Genomic DNA, 20,819 nt, shown 5'->3' on the forward strand with positions numbered 1-20,819 from the left:
GGACGTGAACTGTACCTCTGATCTTTCGTCATCTTGTGTTGGGGTCGAAATCTTCAACATCATAAGTAACATAAGACAACTGTCTTACAACCATATAAGGTCCAAGTACCACCTGAGGAGCTTCTCAGAGAGACCAACCTTCTGAACAGGACTGAAGATCCAGATTAGGTCACCAGGCTGGTAGACAACAGGACGGTGGCTCGTGTCATACCTTCGGCAATCGTTTTCTTGAGCCTGCAGCGTGCAGAGTCAAGCTAACTGCCAAGCTTCCTCAGCTCTGGTTAAAACCTGGCCAATGTTATTGTCCACGTCATCAGGATGTAATGTAAACACAGTGTCCATCGGCGTAGTTGCTCACGCCCATGCACCAGGAAAAATTGTGTAAGTCCTGTGTTGTCCTGTTTGGCAGTGTTGTAAGCAAATGTCACGAAAGGTAGCACCTCATCCCAGTTGCTCTGCTCAACAATGATGAACATAGATAGCATGTCAGCCAAGGTCTTATTAAGGCATTCAGGAAGCCCGCTAGTTTGCGGATGCTAGGCAGTCATCATGTTATGAATAATGTTGCACCAACGGTTTATCTCTGTCACAATATTCGATTGAAAAACTTTCCCTCGATCCGTAATTAATGACCTTGGGGCACAATTTTTAATACAATGTAATGGCGTAGGGTGTCAGATAATCAGTGCAAACAATAATCCATCTATTGCCACTACCAGATGTTGGAAATCATCTGAGGAGGTCAATCCTAACATGCTGAAAAGGCGTGTCAGCTGGTGGAATTAGTATGGTTGGCCAGGTGGTTTCTGAGGAACTGCCTTTCTCCTCTGGCACTCTCAACAGCGCGACATGTAGTGACAGAAACTCCTAAATAAACCTGGCCAGAAAAAACTCTTGCAGATACTATCGTATGTCTTAATAAATCCTAAATGTCCAGCCTCAGGTGTGTCATGGAATTTCTGTAGAACATCTAAGCGCAAGTTTTTAGGAATCACTGGTAGCCACAGATCAAAGTTTTTCTTGCAAAGTAATCCATTAACTACCTTAAATTGTCCTTCCACATCCTCTGACCGATTTAAGGCAAGCGTCCTACTTCTGCTCAGCCGAGAGATCCTGGAGTGCAGTGAGACAGTCACCATCTTCATCAAAGTCTTGAAGGTCTTGCACAGGGTTTCTTGAGAGACAGTCGGCATCTTGGTGTTTTTTTCCACTTTTGTACACTATGGTAATGCCATACTCTTGAAGTCATGGTGCCCACCTGGTGAGTCATCCTGTTGGATCCTTAAGACCTGTCAACCGATAAAAGGAATGATGGTCTATAACAACTTTGAATGGCCTTCCATAGAGATCCTGTCAAAATTTGCACATGGCCCAGATCACAGAAAGACATTCTCTTTCTGTAATTGAGTAGTTTCTCTCGGCTTTTGTAAGTGTCCTGGATGCATAGGCTATAACCTTCTCTTTTCCATCCGAAATTTGCACCAGAACAGCACCAATCCCATACCCACTGGCATCTGCGTGTAGTTCTGTAGATGCTCTCTCATCATAGAGACCAAGTACTGGGTCAGTCGTCAGAGCTTTTTGCAGCTATCTTGTTGAGCACCACCCCAGATAAATTTAGCATCGGCTTTTAACAACTCTGGGTTTGATACAAAAGTCTTTGATAAAACAATGGTAATAAGAACATAATCCGAGGAAGCTTCTCACATCTCTAATACTTTTAGGAATAGGAAATTCCATTATAAATCTCACCTTTACTGGGTCTGGCCACACACCTTCGTTTGACACAAGGTGTCCAAGTGTTTTGATTTCTTTTGCTCCAAAGAGACACTTTCTTGGAGTAAGTTTCAGTCCGCCTTGTTGGAGACACTTAAGAACGGCCCTCAGTCTTTTTATATGTTCATCAAATGTCTCTGAGAACACTATAATGTCATCTAAATAACAAAGACACATTGTCCACTTCAGGTGACGTAGAAGATTATCCATCATCCGTTCAAAAGTTGCTGGTGCATTACACAAACCAAACGGCATTACCTTAAACTCATACAGACCCTCAGGGGTGATGAATGCAGTTTTCTCATGATCAGCCCCATTTACTTCAATTTGCCAGTATCCCGAGTAGATGTACATGGCTGAGAAAAACTTATCCACCTTCAGACAATCTAGTGTATTGTCAATTCGTGGAAGAGGGTGAACGTCCTTTTTAGTTATCTTATTAAGGTTCCTGTAATCAACACAAAAGCACCAACTGCCATCCTTCATCCTGATGAGGACCACTGGTAATGACCATGGGCTCTGCGAAGGCTGAATGATGTCATCATTTTCTCTACCTCATCGTGAATTATTCGACGTTCCGTTGCTTACACACAGTAGGCTCTCCGGCTTGTTGGTTGATAGTCTCCAGTGCTTCACTGTCGATTTGTTTAATTTGCTCTTCACCTGTGGATTGAAGCATTCAGAGAACTCTTGAAGAATGGCAAGTAGCTTCTTCTGTTGTTTCTTAGCGAGATCTGGTGATAGTCGAGCTAGAAGATCTTATCTCATAGTGGTAGCACTAAATTTGCCCAAACTCAGCATGGGAGGTTTCTATGACATTCAGCTGTTCTTCAATTAATGGCTCAGCATTTGCTACGCATATGCATCTTGGAAGGATCTGCGGTTCTCGGCAACAGTTAACCACCCACAATTCACCGAACCTGTTCTTAAACGAGATGACAGTGGCTAGGATGACCAAGTTATTCTTCAGTGGTATGTATCTCTAATTCCACTACAAGATCCATGGGTTGATGCACGGCATGACACATGACAGTTACCTTCCTAGCATTGCCTGCAGGAATGATCACTTCATCCAGCACACAGTCTCCACACACTCGGATGCGCATCTTCCTGTCCACAGTATCTCATCTCGTCTAGCATAATCTTTGAGTGACCACAATCTATAATTGCCTGAGAAGCTTTTAAAAAGTCCCATCCGAGAATGACGTCACGACTATACTCTTGTAAAATGATGAACTCTAAGGGCTGTGTATGGCCACTTAACCCACACGAATGGTACATCTTCCTGTAGGTTTTACATATTTCCCATTAGCCACCTTCAGCAGAGATGTTTTGTTATCGACGAATACGGTTTTCTGCAACTGGCGACGGTACTTCTCTGAAATGACTGAATATGATGCTCCAGAGTCCACAAGAGCTTGGGCTGGTTGGCCACCCATGAGGATATCAATGTAGTTTCCTGTCATTTTTGTAGTGATCGATGGCAGAGCATTTTTCTCTTCAGCGACCTCACCTCCAAGAAAGGTCGCACCCTTTAGTTTTCCAGGTTGCGGCGGCTAGCTGATCAGCTGGAGCTTCTAAATGGCGATGGAGACCTTGATCGGCATGTTGGGGAGCTTCCTCTCCAGCGGCTAGCTTGCAGTGATGGTGACCTACGTCGTCCTGCACCCACATCTTCTTGTTCACCTTCGTCATCCCAGAGTTGGCGTCGGCTAAGATCGGTCTGCTGTCTTCTGGCGTGGGCGTCATCAAATATCCACCACCTTTCTTGACAATAGCACATCACATGTCCCAGTCATCTGCAGTGGAAACATACTGGTTGGTTGTCCTGGGTCCTCCAGACGTCAGTCTTCCTTGGTGCCCAAACAGGTTCCTTATGCGGCATTGTAGGAACGCAACTCCACCTGTGTCTCGATTTTTTAAACATTTTAAAGGGAAATGAAGGACAAGAGATTGGATTCAATGTCTGTTCCACTTCCTCTCTTATGACCTCTTGAAGCGTCTCAGATTTTTGCTCGCCGTGCAATCCAAGTGCCTTCTAAACTTCCTCTCTCACTATCTGACAAAGAACACTTGTAAAATCAGTTGCTTCCCCCATCACAGACATCGATACATTTGGAAGCCGTTCAAACTTCTTGCATGTATTTCTTTTCTGATGCATTGTCTTGATATACTGGCGCCATTTTATGAAGTCATCTGCTGTCGAAACCTCCTTCAGGAGCAGAGCTTGATACATGTCCTCAGCAACACCCTTCATGAGATGTGAAGCCTTATCTTCCTCCTTCATTCTAGGATCCACTATTTTACACAGCTCCAAGACATCTAGAAAGTATGATGCTGTAGTTTCTCCTGGACGCTGTGCCCTGAACTTTATTTTATGTTCAGCCCTGCACTTCAGTCGTTTTGTGTCGCCGAAATACTAGCGCAGTTCCACCTGGAATACTTCCCAGCTTGTAAACTTCTCCTCGTTGTTCTCATACCATTACTTGGTAGTGTCCTCCAAGTAGAAAAATATGTTAGCCAAACACACGGTGTCATCCCATTTGTTAAATTTGGTTATATGCTCATATACCTTCAGCCACTTGTTTGGATCTTGGCCATTGTCACCAGAGAACCCGGAAGGATGTCTCATGTGGTGGCACACAGTTGCTGTCATCGTAACGTCCTCTTCTTCTTCTGACTCTGATACATTGCGATCTGTTGAACATGGCTCGAACTCTGGTTTCTGCCACATAAACAGCGGCTCAGTCTTGGCCTGATGGGAGCCACTGTGTCGTCAATAACGTGTGTCATCACAAGTTCCAACACATAGTGCCTCCACCAGAATAATGTCACATAGAAGAAGGTGTAATTAGATGAACTATGAACACTAACTTCACTTAACGAAGGTTTATTCAGCACTTGCACACACAAGAGTGCAGAGCGAGCTGCCTCCAGCCAAAACACATACAGTATATACACAGCTACAGAACATTCCAGTTCAATGATTCTTGACATTTGTGGATACTTCTAGAATGTACTCGAACCGAATATAGAAATTAAAATTGTACAGTCCAGGTGAGTTTTGAACTCAAAACCCTCCATGCAACAGTTTAGTATCATAACCACTACACCAAGGTGCTACTCAGCTTCTTCTGCGACAATATTCCTAGGTTAATATGTGCAGCAATGAAGGGCAAAACAACATTTTATATTGTACGTTATCAGAAGCAAATTGTGCGTAAATTGCAGAACCAACTGAACAAAGCAGCACAGCTGTTAGGGCACTGACGTCATATTTACTAGGATGGCCTGATTTGAGTTTTCCATGTTTCCCTAAATCACTTCAGGCAAATGTAAGGATGGTTCCTTCATCACGGCACTGGTCAAACCACCTGTCCTATCCTCATGGAGCACACTTATGTATTCTGTATATATCTTTATTTTGAGATAATAATTTTCATTGTATTACCAAGCCAATTCCTATACCATTGTGAGATGATCCTTCGATGAACAAAAATAAATAAATATATAGTCAAAGGATATTATATTTTTCATTTAGTGAAATGCAAAATTTTACATTTTTCGTTTTTGACCATTCAAAGGAAGTTGCCAATCTTTAGACCAGTTTGAAATCTGACTGAATATTTGTGCAGCTTTTTTTGGATAGTGTTTCATTATAGCTACCTGTATCATTTGCAAAATGAGTTAGGTTACAACTAATCTTATCAACCAGGTTATTAATTTACAATGCAAACAGCAAGGATACAACACACTTCCCTATGAAATACGTGAAGTTAATTCTACATTTGCCAATGTCTCTTCATCTAAGACAAAATACTGTGTTCTCCCTACATAGAAATCCTCAATCCAATCAACAAATTTCACTTGGTCTCCCATACAATCATACTTTTGTTGATATGTGTCAGTGTCATATTGAGTCACATGCCATTTTGAAATCCAGAAGTACTGCATTCACCGCACTGCCTTGATTCATGGCTTACAGAATTTCAGGTGTGAAAAACATGAGTCGAATTTCGCATTGCTGCTGTTTTCAGAATTCATGCTGACTGGCATGGAGGAGGTCATTCTGTTCAAGATACCTCAAAAAGTTTGAGTTCAATATATGTTTTAAGGTTTTACAACAGGTCAATGATCCTGGTGGATAGTTTTGTGCAGCACTTCTATTAAGCCTCTTGTAAATGGGTGTGACCTGTGCATTCTTCAAACCACTGAGAAATCTTTTTGTTCACAGGATCTGCAGAATATTAAGGCTAAAAGAAGGCCTAAGTCATCCACAAATTTCGTATAGAATCTGATACAGATTCCATCAGGCCCTGGGGCTCTTATCAATTTTACATGATTTCACCTGTTTCTCAACACCACTGACACTAATGTCTGTACCTTCTTTGCAAAGGTGTGAGAATTAAACTGGAGCACTACTCCAAGATCCTGCTTTGCAAAAGCACAGTAGAAACAGAGTCAGCAGTTTTGGTTTTGCTGTGGTACCCTGGATTTCAGTGCCTGTGTTATCAATGTGTGTCTGGACGCTGACTTTGGTTGCATTGACTGACTTTAGATATAACAAGAATTTCTTTGTATAGCAGAGATGCTGAGTCGCGATAGGCACAATAAAAAGATTCACGCAATTAAAACTTTCGGCCATTAAGGCCTTTGTCAGCAGTAGACACACATACACACATGCATACACACACACTCACATAAAAGCAATTTCCACACACATCTGCAGTCTCAGAGAGCTAAGACCACACTGCGAACAGCAGCACCAGTGCACGATGGGAGTGGCAACTGGATGGGGGTAAGGAGGACGCTGGGGCAGGGAGGGGAAGGGGTAGAATGGTGGGAGTGGTGGACAGTCAAGTGTTGCAGTTTAGACGGAGGGCATGAGAGAAGATGTGGAGGGGGGAGTGGGTAAGCAGCGGAAAGGAGAGAAAATAAAAGACTGGGTGTGGCAGTGAAATGCCGGCTGTGTAGTGCTGGATGTGAATAGGGAGGGGGATGGGTGGGTGAGGACAGTGACTAGGCTGTGTAGTGCTGGATGGGAATAGGGAGGGGGATGGGTGGGTGAGGACAGTGACTAACGAAGGTTGAGGCCAGGAGGGTTGCGGGAACATAGGATGTACTGCAGGGAAAGTTCCCACCTGCGCAATTCAGAAAAGCTGGTGTTGGTGGGAAGGATCCATATGGCACAGGCTGTGAAGCAAGTCATTAAGATGAGGGATATCATGTTTGGCAGCGTGTTCAGCAACAGGGTGGTCCACTTGTTTCTTGGCCACAGCTTGTCGGTGGCCATTCATGCGGACAGACAGCTTGTTGGTTGTCATGCCTACATAGAACGCAGCACAGAGGTTGCAGCTTAGCTTGTAAATCACATGACTGGTTTCACAGGTAGCCCTGCCTTTGATGGGATAGGTGATGTTAGTGATTGGACTGGAATAGCTGGTGGTAGGAGGATGTATGGGACAGGTATTGCATCTAGGTCTATTACAGGGGCATGAGCCATGAGGTAAGGGATTGGGAGCAGGGGTTGTGTAAGGATGGACGAATATATTGTGTAGGTTCGGTGGACGGCGGAATACCACAGTAGGAGGGGTGGGAAGGAAAGTGGGCAGGACATTTCTCATTTCAGGGCATGACGAGAGGTAATCGAAACCCGGGCAGAGAATGTAATTCAGTTGCTCCAGTCCCGGATGGCACTGTATTATGAGGGGAATGCTCCTCTGTGGTTGGACTGTGGGACTTTGGGAGGTGGTGGGAGACTGGAAAGATAAGGCACGGGAGATTTGTTTTTGTACAAGGATGGGAGGATAATTACGGTCAGTGAAGGCTTCAGTGAGACCCTCGGTATATTTTGAGAGGGACTGCTCGTCACTGCAGATGCGACGACCACGGGTGGCTAGGCTGTACGGAAGGGACTTCTTGGTATGGGATGGGTGGCAGCTGTCAAAGTGGAGGTATTGCTGGTGGTTAGTAGGTTTGATATGGACGGTGGTACTGATGTAGCCATTTCTGAGGTGAAGGTCAACATCTAGGAAGGTGGCTTGTTGGGTTGAGTAGGACCAGGTGAAGCAAATGAGGGAGAAGTTGTTGAGGTTCTGGAGGAATGTGAATAAGGTGTCCTCACCTTCAATCCAGATAGCAAAGATGTCATCAATGAATCTGAACCAGGTAAGGGGTTTAGGATTCTGGGTTTTTAGGAAGGATTCCTCTAGATGGCCCATGAATAGGTTAGCAGAGGATGGTGCCATGCAGGTGCCCCATACTGCGGATTTGTTTGTAGGTAATGCCTTCAAAGGAGAAGTAATTGTGGGTGAGGATATAGTTGGTCATGGAAACTAGGAAGGAGGTTGTTGGTTTGAAATCCATAGGGCATCTGGAAAGGTAGTGTTCGACAGCAGTAAGGCCATGCACATTAGGAATGTTAGTGTACAGGGAGGTGACATCAATAGTGACGAGCAGGGCACCGTGTGGTAAAGGGACAGGAATTGTGGAGAGTTGGTCGAGGAAATTGTTGGTATCTTTTATATAGGAGGATAGGTTCCGGGTAATAGGTTGAAGTTGCTGGTCTACGAGAGCAGAGATTCTCTCAGTAGGGGCACAGTAACCGGCCACAATGGGACATCCTGGGTGGTTGGGTTTACGGACTTTTGGAAGCATGTAGAAGGTGGGAGTGCGGGGAGTGGTAGGGGTAAGTAGAGAGATGTACTCTGGGGAGAGGTTCTGGGATGGGCCTAAGGATTTGAGTAGTGACTAGAGATCCTGCTGGATTACTGGAATGGAATCACTGTGGCATGGTTTGTAGGTGGAAGTATCTAACAGCTGACGGAGTCCTTCTGCCGCGTAATCCTTGCGGTTCAAAACAACGGTGGTGGAGCCTTTGTCAGCAGGTAGGATTATAAGGTCGGGATCAGTTTTTAGATGGTGAACTGCTGTTCTTTCTGCGGATGTAAGGTTAGTTTGCATGTTGAGGAATTTGGGGAATGATGTTGAGGCAAGGTTCAAGGTTAAGAAATTCTGGAAAGTTAACAGGGGGTGGTTTGGAGGCAGTGGGGGTGGATCACGGTTGGATGGAGGAGTGAACTGAGTTATGCAAGGTTCAATATTGGTCTTTGGTTGAGTCTGAGTGGTCGGGATGGTAGCGAAAAAGTGTTTCCACTGTAGGGACCAGGAGAAGGAGAGAAGGTCTTTAATTAGTCCAGCATGGTTGAATTTGGGAGTGGGGTAAAAGGTGAGGCCTTTGAAAGGACTGATACTTCTGTGGGACTGAGGTGCCTGGAGAAAAGGTTCATAACTGTGTTGCGGGTGTGTTTAGGTTCTGGGTTCTCTGTGTGGTGGTGGGAGGGAGTTTTGAAGGGTGGGGTAAATGTAGTAGGTCTGCGAGACAGGGTTTGTCAGCTATGAGGGGGCATGGGGGAGGTTTGGAGGTGGTTGTAGAAGTGGTAGACAGTGGTACTCTGAGGCAGGAATAGGAAGTGAGTAAGATGGAGAGCTTTTTGAGGTGACGTTGTGCATGTTGCTCAAGTTCCTGCAGGGCAAGGGTTTCAGAGATGGCTACATCAGTACCTCTGTCCATATCAAACCTACTAACCAGCAGCAATACCTCCAATTCGACAGCTGCCACCCATTCCATACCAAGAAGCCCCTTCCGTACAACCTAGCCACCCGTGTTCATCGCATCTGCAATGATGAGCAGTCCCTCACAAAATATACCAAGGGTCTCACTGAAGCCTTCACTGACCGTAATTATCCTCCCATCCTTGTACAAAAACAAATCTCCCGTGCCTTATATTTCCAGTCTCCCACCACCTTCCAAAGTCCCACAGTCCGGCCACAGAGGAGCATTCCCCTCGTAACTCAGTACCATCCGGGACTGGAGCAACTGAACTACATTCTCCGCCAAAGTATCGATTACCTCTCGTCGTTAAACTAACATATGCAAAGGACAACACACACACCCATGACCAAACGAGGACTTGAACATCTGGCGAGAGGGGCCGCGCAGCCACTCCATGCGCCCAATTAGTGCAGCTTCTGAAAACATTGATCATGTGAAACCCAACTTGCACTTTTCTCACATGACATCGTGTAAGCCACAGATCAAGGCAGTCAGGTATAGGCAGTATTTCTTTATTTCTGCGAACCATTTGACTCAGTATCACATCTATGCTTATTATCAAAGGTACAACCTTAAGGGGTGTCAAGCAAACTACGTGACTGGATTTACGATTTGTTGGTAGGGAGGATGCAGCATGTTATCTTGGATGGAGAGTTCTCAATAGAAGTAGAAGTGACTTCTGGTGTGCCCCAATATGTGTCTTGGGACCACTGCTATTCATATTGTACATTAATGATGTTGCAAACAATATTAATAGCCACCTGGAAACTTTTCGCAGATGATGCAGTTCTCTATAATAAAGTACTGTGTGAAAAAAGCTGTGTAACTATTCAATCAGATCTTGACGAGATTTCAAATGGATGGGAAGATTAGCAACTTGCTTTAAATGTTCAAAAATGTAAAGCTATACTCTTCACAAGACAAAAAAACGTAATATCATAAGACTGCGGAAATAACGAGTCACAGCTGGGAGTGATCAACTCATATAAATATCTGGGTATAGCATTTTGTAGATATATGAAATGGAACAATCACACAGGCTCAGTTGTAGGTAAACAAAGTGGTAGATTTTGGTTCATCCATAGGAGACAAAGGAAATGCAATCAGTCTACAAAGGAAATTGCTACAAATTGCTCAAGTGACCCCAAAATATTGGTTTAAGTCAAATGGTTTTCTCCTGAATGAGAACAAGACACAAAAAATGTTATTTAGCCTAAGGGACAAAAGCCCTGTTAATGACCCCACTATGTAAAGTTCTTGGGGATATATTTAGACAATAAATTATCCTGGGAACAACACACAAATATATTAGTATCAAACTGTCTACAGTAATTTATTTTATTAAGATGTCTTATAAAATATGTACCAGCAGCCTATGTTAAGACTTCGTATTTTGCATTCTTCCAAAGTATTGTGTCATATGAACTTATTCTCTGGGGAAACTCAAGCCATGTTCAAAATATATTACTTCTGCAGAAGAAAGCAATCAGAGTCATTACATGTTCCCAGCATAAAGCACATTGTAAGCCCTTGTTCGCCGAACTCAAAATAATGACTGTTACAAATCTGTACATATACCAAGTGTTAATCTATACAAAAAATAACCTACATGAAGTAAAATGTAGAAATAATATCCATGGTCACAACACAAGGAAAAACAAGTCCATATATACATCATACTGTAGACTAGCAAAGCCAGTAAATAGCTATGAGCTAGTGGGCCATAAACTATTTAATAAGCTTCTGCAGACAGTACAAGATCTTCCAGAGTGTGAATTTAGGAAAACATTAAATAAGTGGCTTGTTGCCAACCCCTTTTATGAATTAAAAGAATTCTTTGACTGGGACATTGAACTGTAAGTCAGCAATGCTTTATTATTGTAGAATGAGATTTTCACTCTGCAGCGGAGTGTGCGCTGATATGAAACTTCCTGGCAGATTAAAACTGTGTGACCGACCGAGACTCGAACTCGGGACTTTTGCGCAGAAGTAAAGCTGTGAGGACCGGGCAAGAGTTGTGCTTCTGTAGCTCAGATGGTAGAGCACTTGCCCGCGAAAGGCAAAGGTCCCGAGTTTGAGTCTCGGTCGGTCACACAGTTTTAATCTGCCAGGAAGTTTCTTTATTATTCTGTTTATTAATGTAATGATTGTGCTGTACAAAAATTTGTCTATTGTGCAAAAATTTGTCTATTGCTGTAATGGCCTAATGACAATAAAATTATCTTATCTTATGAAACTTCCTGGCAGATTAAAACTGTGTGCCCAACCGACACTCGAACTCGGGACCTTTGCCTATCGCAGGCAAGTGCTCTACCATCTGAGCTACCGAAGCACGACTCATGCCCGGTACTCACAGCTTTACTTCTGCCAGTACCTCGTCTCCTACCTTCCAAACTTTACAGAAGCTCTCCTGCGAACCTGCAAGGAGAGCTTCTGTAAAGTTTGGAAGGTAGGAGACGAGGTACTGGCAGAAGTAAAGCTGTGAGTACCGGGCGTGAGTCGTGCTTCGGTAGCTCATATGGTAGAGCACTTGCCCGCGATAGGCAAAGGTCCCGAGTTCGAGTCTCGGTCGGGCACACAGTTTTAATCTGCCAGGAAGTTTCAAATCAGCACACACTCCACTGCAGAGTGAAAGTCTCATTCTGGAAATATCTTATCTTACCTTATCATCCTAGAATACAGCTCAAATAAGACTACCAAATAAGATTAACAGGAGATACTGAACATGTACAGAGAAGGTCGGCATGAATAATGCCAGGTTTGTTTGATCCATGGGATAACATCACAGGGTTGCTGACAGACTCTTGAAAATATACGTAAGCAAATCCAAGAAAGCTTACTTACAAAGTTTCAAGAAATGGCTCTAAAGGATGAGTCGAAGAACATACATCGCAACCCCTTACATATTGCTCCTTTAAGGATTGTGAGGAAAAGATTAGATTAATTACAGCATGCAAAGAGGTATTTAAACACTCATTCTTCCCATGCTCCATATGTGAATGATATAGGAAGAAGCCTAATATTTGGTAGAATGGGATGTGCCCTCTGCCTCACACTTTACAGTGATTTACACACTACAGATGTAGACGAAGATGAACATAAGGGCATACTAATTGGTAAATAAATTGACTTACCGTAGCTCCTTTCTTTAAGGAGACTTCAAAAAGGTATTCAAATGTAACAACAATTGCTGAATTGTACAGTAGCAGCTTTCTTCTGCACCACTCTTCTGAGAGTTTGACAATTTTCTGCTTTATCTAAAATGGAAAGAAACAAATGTAAAATTATTTTCAGGGAAAGAATTAAAATATAGCATCAAGACAATTAAAGTTAAACTAAAAGTTGTACACTATTCAGAGATACAGCAGAATTCATTAGTCAAACTCTCTCTCTCTCTCTCTCTCTCTCCCCCCCCCCCCCCCCCCCCCTGAAGTATGGTTGGCTAACACTGACAGGGGTGGGCTCAGTGGCTCGAACTCTTTAAGCTAAAGAGGAATAGATTGTTTGTATTCTACTTGCAGGGCTATCAGGCAAATGTAAACCTATTGTTGCAGCTCCATTATGTAAATGACATCTTTTCTTTACTTCATCCATTCAGTACATTTTATCAGATATCGTAAGGGGATACCTGAAGCAAAGTAGAAACAGTGAACACTGGCTGCACTATGGTAGGAAAGAGGTACATATGTAGGTGCCAAAACACTAATCATTACTGTTAATTAATAATGAAGGTCAATAAACATTAAAGTTATCAATCTCAAGGCAAACTATTTATTTGTCATGCCACAATAATACGCACACATTAGTATATTACTGTTAACGAAGAATGACTTTTGTAATAAGAAACGATCAGTCTCGAACATACAGGAAAATATAACAACTGTTAATCAAGATTTGAAGCACGTACAACGGAAGTCGGAAGCCACTGCTCAGACTGATGCGAGTACACTGAGAAGAGGGGTAGAGCTTACTACATCATAATTATTAAGTCCGGTACCAAAGTTAAGTGCATAGATTAGTTAGAAGTTGCAAATCAGTGTCAGGTCTTCCTACATTTTTAATTAATTATAATCTGGAAGATTACATGTTCAGAATGCTACTGAGAGTGTTTCGACATCTGCATTGTATACAGCCACTCACAGAGGATTCGGTGCTGAATAAATATAACTTTCTATAATCACTTTACATCATCCATGTAACAGTTTACCTGCATCCACAGAAAAAGTTAGCTACTTGTTGATTTGCATGAACAACCAGGCAGCTGAGAGCAACAGAGCTAACATTCACTGGTAGGTAGCAAGGAACTGGTTGTGGTAGCAACTCACTAAGGTCTTATGCCATTGATTCACTGGATGTATGTCATACAGTGTGGGAGTACAGTAATGTTCTTGCTACAGTTTTAGGTTTAACAAAAAGATATATTGCACTGTGATTATGCGTTTACAAAACTTAACAATCATAAAAAGAAATAATGATGTTTATAATAATTTATCATGTGGTGACATTGCTTTGCAAGTCCAGAAAAAGGATGATGCTGTTACGTTCAAAACAGGCCCCAGTTGCTATAACTGGGATAACTATAACGCATGAAAAAGTAATAGGAAAATTTTGTCAAAGACAGAAAACTACCAGACCACATAGTGCACACATCCAAATAGCCATGTGATAAAAATAATGTAACAGGCTCACAGATTTTTAACTATATTTACACACATTATAAAATTTATATATATATGTTCCCCATCTCCTCCTAAACCACTGGATCGATTTCAACTAAACTTGGTACTAATATAGTTTAGGATCTGAAAAGAAGCACTGTGTAAAACAGGGTGGCATAGAAAAACAATCCAGTAATGTCTGGACCAGTTTCAACCAAACTTTGTATATACTTGACTCAATATTTGTATTATTTGTATAAATATATTCCTTGTATACAACTGACATGGAATACTTTAGAAGCATGCAGTGCAATTCGTCTCCCCCGTGGGAGAGTGTCAAGAGATATAGAAGGAACAGAAGTGGAAGACTCTTGAATATACTCGTAGACACATACTATCCTGAGAAACTCTATTAACAAAGTTCGAAGAACTGGCTTTACATGATGGCTCTAGGAATACAGGGTGTTACAAAAAGGTACGGCCAAACTTTCAGGAAACATTCCTCAAACACAAAGAGAGAAAATATGTTATGTGGACATGTGTCCGGAAACGCTTACTTTCCATGTTAGAGCTCATTTTATTACTTCTCTTCAAATCACATTAATCATGGAATGGAAACACACAGCAACAGAACGTACCAGCATGACTTCAAACACTTTGTTACAGGAAGTGTTCAAAATGTCCTCCGTTAGCGAGGATACATGCATCCACCCTCCGTTGCATGGAATCCCTGATGCGCTGTTGCAGCCCTGGAGAATGGCGTATTGTATCACAGCCATCCACAATACGAGCATGAAGAGTCTTTACATTTGGTACCGGGGTTGCGTAGACAAGAGCTTTCTAATGCCCCCATAAATGAAAGTCAAGAGGGTTGAGGTCAGGAGAGCGTGGAGGCCATGGAATTGGTCCACCTCCACCAATCCATCGATCACTGAATCTGTTGTTGAGAAGCGTACGAACACTTCAACTGAAATGAGCAGGAGCTCCATCGCGCATGAACCACATGTTGTGTCGTACTTGTAAAGGCACATGTTCTAGCAGCACAGGTAGAGTATCCAGTGTGAAATCATGATAACGTGCTCCATTGAGTGTAGGTGGAAGAACATGGGGCCCAATCAAGACATCACCAATAATTCCTGTCCAAACGTTCACAGAAAATCTGTGTTGACAACGTGATTGCACAATTGCGCGCGGATTCTTGTCAGCCACACATGTTGATTGTGAAAATTTACAATTTCATCACGTTGGAATGAAGCCTCATCCGTAAAGAGAACATTTGCACTGAAATGAGGATTGACACATTGTTGGATGAACCATTTGCAGAAGTGTACCCATGGAAGCCAATCAGCTGCTGATAGTGCCTGCACACGTTGTACATGGTACGGAAACAACTGGTTCTCCCGTAGCACTCTACACACAGTGACATGGTCAACGTTACCTTGTACAGCAGCAACTTCTCTGACGCTGACATTAGGGTTATTGTCAACTGCACGAAGAATTGCCTCATCCATTGCAGGTGTCCTCGTCGTTCTAGGTCTTCCCCAGTCGCGAGTCATAGGCTGGAATGTTCCGTGCTCCCTAAGACGCCGATCAATTGCTTCGAATGTCTTCCTGTCGGGACACCTTCGTTCTGGAAATGTGTCTCAATACAAACGTACCGCGCCATGGCTATTGCCCCATGCTAATCCATACATCAAATGGGCATTTGTAAACATTGCACTGACTGCAAAACCACATTCGTGATGAACACTAACCTGTTGATGCTACGTACAGATGTGCTTGATGCTAGTACTGTAGAGCAATGAGTCACATGTCAACACAAGCACCAAAGTCAACATTACCTTCCTCCAATTGGGCCAACTTGCGGTGATTTGAGGAAGTACAGTACATACTGACGAAACTAAAATGAGATCTAACATGGAAATTAAGCGTTTCCAGACACATGTCTACATAACATCTTTTCTTTATTAGTGTGTGAGGAATGTTTCCTGAAAGTTTGGCCGTACCTTTTTGTAACACCCTGTATACTACAATCTCCTACATACCACTCATAAAGGGATCGTGAGGATAAGATTAGAATAATTACTACACACACAGAGGCATTCAAACAATCATTCTTTCCGCACTCCATCCATGAATAGAATAGGAAGAAACCCTAATAACAGGTACAATGGGAAGTACCCTTTGTCATGCACCTCACGGTGGTGTGCAGAGTGTAGATGTAGATTATGATCAAGTTTTATGTACAAATTCCTGCATTCATGCTTTTACTCACATAATGTTAACCACGCAACATTCTTCTAGATCCACTTTCAATTTCATGTATCTTGCAAACAACACATGGTTTTTTTTTAAATTTTACATTCTTGTATTCCAAATAATGGAGATGCAACCTTCAGTTAATGTCCTATGTCACAATGAACTGTTTAATCATTCACTCATGGACAGATCTATTACATAATCATGTAGCTATGTGCAACGACTTTAATTTCTTCCTTTTCCTACGTCATATTAGCAAGTCTAACACAGCTGTTTCTTAACTGTCAACAAATGACTGGAATTATTTAGTATAAATTAATTTAACTCCTACATGTTCAACAAAAATACAATTTTTTGTAATTGTTTTTTTATTCATTGCTTGCAGCCACTTTGTGTGAGCACATGTACCAGTTTTTGCTTTGTTGCACACAACTAGTTTGTAATCATATGTGCATCCAGTTACGCACTGTTTCACCTTTCTAGCTTGACATCTGTTATTTTATTGTATAGATATGAAGCAACTTCAGCACGCTCACTTTTAGTTTCTTATCAACAAACAACAAGAACAATCAGATTCAGTTAATTTTAATGCTTCTTTTGTATGTTCAATAACAAAACACTGTCTGCTGTAATTGCATATCTTCTGTAGTCATGATCATTTTGTATGATCATAATTACTGATTCTGTAATACTGATTATAACTACTACACAAAATCGTAAAATAAGTCATGTGGCCTTATCAACCCAGTGACAACACAGTTTCATTCACTCTCTTCTATTCTTAATAATTCTAGCACGTTTATCGGAGCTCACTTATAATTTTGTCAGCAACATACAAATGAAAATTCACAGTAGTGCAAGTGTATATGCCAACTAGGTCCACAGACGAAGAAGAGATTGAAGAAATGGATGATGAGATAAAAGAAATTATTCAGACAGTTAAGGAAGAAGAAAATTTAATAGTCACAGGGGACTGGAATTCAGCAGTAGGAAAAGAAGAGAAGGGAAAATAGCAGGTGAATATGGATTGGGGAAAAGGAATGAAAGAGGAAGGCAGCTGGTAGAATTTTGCACAGACCCTAATTTAAACATAGCTAATACTTGGTTTATGAATCATGAAAGAAGGTTGTATACGTGGAAGAGGCCTGGAGTCACTGGAAGGTGTATGTTGATCACATTGATTATTATATAAGGTTATATGTATCATTATACAAGATGCATATTGATTATATAATATATATAATTATAAGACAGAGATTTTGATACCAGATTTTGAATTGTAAGGGGCAGATGTGGTCTCTGACCACAATTTACTGGTTATGAACAGTAGATTGAACCTCAAGAAACTGCAAAAAGGTACAAATTGAAGGAGATGGAACCTGGGTAAACTGAAAGAACCAGAGGTTACAGAGTTCCAGAGGAAGCATTAGAGAACCAATGACAGGAAGAGGAGAAAGGAATTCAGTAGAAGTAGTATGGATAGCTTTGAGAAATGAAATATGGAGGGGAGCAGAGGATCAAGTACACAAAAAGATAAAGGCTAGCAGAAATCGTTGGGTAACACAAGAGATACTGAATTCAACTGATGAAATGAGAAAACACAAAGGTGCAGTAAATGGAGCATTCGAAAGGGAATACAAACATCTTAAAAATGAGATTGAGAGGAAGTGCAAAATGGCTAAGCAGGAATGGCTAAAGGACAAATGCAAGGTTTTAGAAGCACATGTCACTAGTGGAAAGATAGATACCACCTTCAAAAATTAGAGAGACCTTTGAGAAAAGAGAAACATCTGTACGAATATCAAGAACTCAGATGGGAAACCAGTCCTAAACAAAGAAAGGAAAGGAGAAAGGTGGAAGAAGTGTATAGACAGTCTGTACAAGAGATGTACTTGAAGGCAATATTATGGAAATAGAAGAGGAAGTAGATGAAGATGAGATGTGAGGTGTGATACTGCCTGAAGAATTTGAAAGAGCACTGAAAGACCTAACTCAAAACAAGACCAAGGGAGTAGACAACATTCTGTTAGAACTACTGATAACCTTGAGAGAGCAGTCATGACAAAACTGTTCTATCTGTTGAGCAAGAGGTATGAGACAGATGAAATACCCTCACACTTCAAGAAGAATATAACAACTCCAATTCCAAAGGAAGGAGGTGCTGGCAGGTGTGAAAATCACCTAACTATCAGTTTAAATGATTAATGGAAAATCTCATATTAAGATGTGAAACAAATACTAACAAAGAGATAGAGGGGCTGGCCAGTACTTACCTCAGCTCAATACAGCCGATAGATTCACAAAACAGAACAGAAAATTTACATTCCTAGCTTTCGGAACTTTGTTCCTTCTTCAGGGAGGAGAGAGGGGAAGAAGGGAAAGTGGATTCAGTTACTCACAATCCAGGTTATGAAGCAACAGGGAAAGGTAAACAGGGAGGGTAGCAAGGATGGAGGCATGGTTGTCAGAGGGAAGCCAAAGATATTCTACTGTTAAGTACTGTGCCAGCTTCAAACCAAAGAGGACGCATACAGAAGTAAAGTGGTATATAGTATAAAGATAAACACAACTATGTAGGATGAAAAGATGCATGAATGGCTAAAGAGGAGAGGGGGAAAGGAGAAGACTGAAGAGTAAATGGGAGTGAGGTTGGTTAACGTAGGTTCAGTCCAGGGGGATGGCAGGATGAAAGGATGTGTTGGAGTGTTAAGTTCCCATCTCCGCAGTTCCAAGGGACTGGTGTTGGGTGGGAGAAGCCAAATGGCATGTACGTTGTAGCAGGTTCCTAGGTCCCTAAAATTATGCTGGACGGCATGCTCTGCTACTGGGTATTGGACCTATCCTAGGTGGACAGTTCGTCTGTGCCCGTTCATGCGCTCAGCCAGTTTAGTTGTTGTCATATTGATGTACAAGGCTGTGCAGTGCAGGCATGTCAGCTGATAAATGACATGTGTTGTCATGTTGCTGGGGTGGTGAGGAGGAGGGGTGCAGGTTAGAGAGACGGCAAGGGAGAGGTGGGAGGGGCAAGGTGTAGCAGAAAAGGAGTGAAGTAAAAAGACTGGGTGTGATAGTGGAATGAGGGCTGTGTAGGGCTGGAATGGGAACAGGGAAGGGGCTGGATGGGTAAGGACAGTGACTAATGAAGGTTGAGGCCAGGAGGTTATGGGAATGTAGGATGTATTGCAAGGAAAGTTCCCACCTGCACAATTCAGAAAAGCTAGTTTTGGTGGGAAGGATCCATATGGCCCAGGCTGTGAAGCAGTCACTGAAATGAGGGATGTCATGTTTGACAGCTTGCTCAGCAACTAGTTGTTTGGCTACAGTTTGTCGGTGGCCACTCATGCGGACAGACAGCCTGTCGGTTGTCAAGTAAACATAGAATGCACCACAGTGGTGCAACTTAGTTTGTAGATCACATGACTGGTTTCACAGGTAGCCTCACCTTTGATGGGGTAGGTGATGCTTGTGACTGGAATGGAGTAGGTTGTGGTGTGAGAATGTATGGGACAGGTCTTGCATCTAGGTCTATTACAGGGATATGAGCCATGATGTAAGAGGTTGGGAGCAGGTGTTGTGTAGGGATGGAAAAGTATATTGTGTAGCTTCAGTGGACGTGGAATACCACTGTGGCACTGTGGGAGGGGGAGAGAAGGACAGAGGGCAGCATATTTCTCATTTCAGGGCCCAAAGAGAGGTAGTCGAAACCCTGGTGGAAAATGTAATTCAGCTGCCCCAGTCCTGGGTGGTACAGAGTTATGAGGGGAATCCTACTCTGTGGCCGGACAGTGGGATTTTGGGAGGTGATGGGAGACTGGAAAGATAAGGCATAGGAGATCTGTTTTTGTACAAGGTTGGGGGGACAATAACAGTATGTGAAGGCTTCAGTGAGACCCTCGGTATATTTTGACAAGGACCGCTCGTCACTGCAAATGTGACAACCACGGGTGGCTAGGCAGTATGGAAGGGACTTCTAATCCCTCTCCATCCCCGCTCCAGACTCCTCCTTAGCCCCACCCAGTCACCATTCCCATCATACACTGGTGCTGCTGCTCGCGGTGTGATTTCAGTTGCCTGAGACAGCAGTCGTATATGTGAGTTGTGTTTGCATGAGTGTGTGTGTATGTATCTGTTACTATTTTTGATGAAGACCTTACTGGCTGAAAGCTTTATTTGTGACAGTCTTCTGTCTGCGACTCAGCATCTCCACTATATGGTGAGTAGCAACTTTCCTTTTCATAATAATCCAAACATTGTTGCTCAATTCCTGAAAGTTTTATTCTGTCATACAAATTGCATGTTTTCTCAGGATCTACAAAACCAATTTGCTTCAAATTTTCAGGAAATGTTACACAGTCCCTTCTGCATAATGCAACACAGCGTTTTTTTCCAAAAACCTGTATATTGTTGAATTTATAAACTAAAAGTGGCACTAAAAAGTAGTGAATTTTCATTATAATAGAAAAAATTAATCTCTAACAACTGTATTCAAATTTTTAAAAATCCCTGAGTTA

General features: G+C 42.3%; 1 protein-coding gene across 2 annotated transcripts in view; it reads right to left on the reverse strand.

Annotated features, from left to right (window-relative positions):
* Positions 1–20,819, reverse strand: part of LOC124612601 (condensin-2 complex subunit G2-like) — a 287,500-nt gene that overhangs the window by 222,573 nt on the left and 44,108 nt on the right. For both annotated transcript variants that reach the window (XM_047140891.1, XM_047140890.1), the window contains exon 5: positions 12,526–12,648. In XM_047140891.1, coding sequence (XP_046996847.1) covers positions 12,526–12,648 — 123 coding nt within the window. The remainder of the gene's footprint in view (positions 1–12,525; positions 12,649–20,819) is intronic.

This window comes from Schistocerca americana, chromosome 4 (genome assembly GCF_021461395.2).
Source record: "Schistocerca americana isolate TAMUIC-IGC-003095 chromosome 4, iqSchAmer2.1, whole genome shotgun sequence".
Taxonomy (NCBI): domain Eukaryota; kingdom Metazoa; phylum Arthropoda; class Insecta; order Orthoptera; family Acrididae; genus Schistocerca; species Schistocerca americana.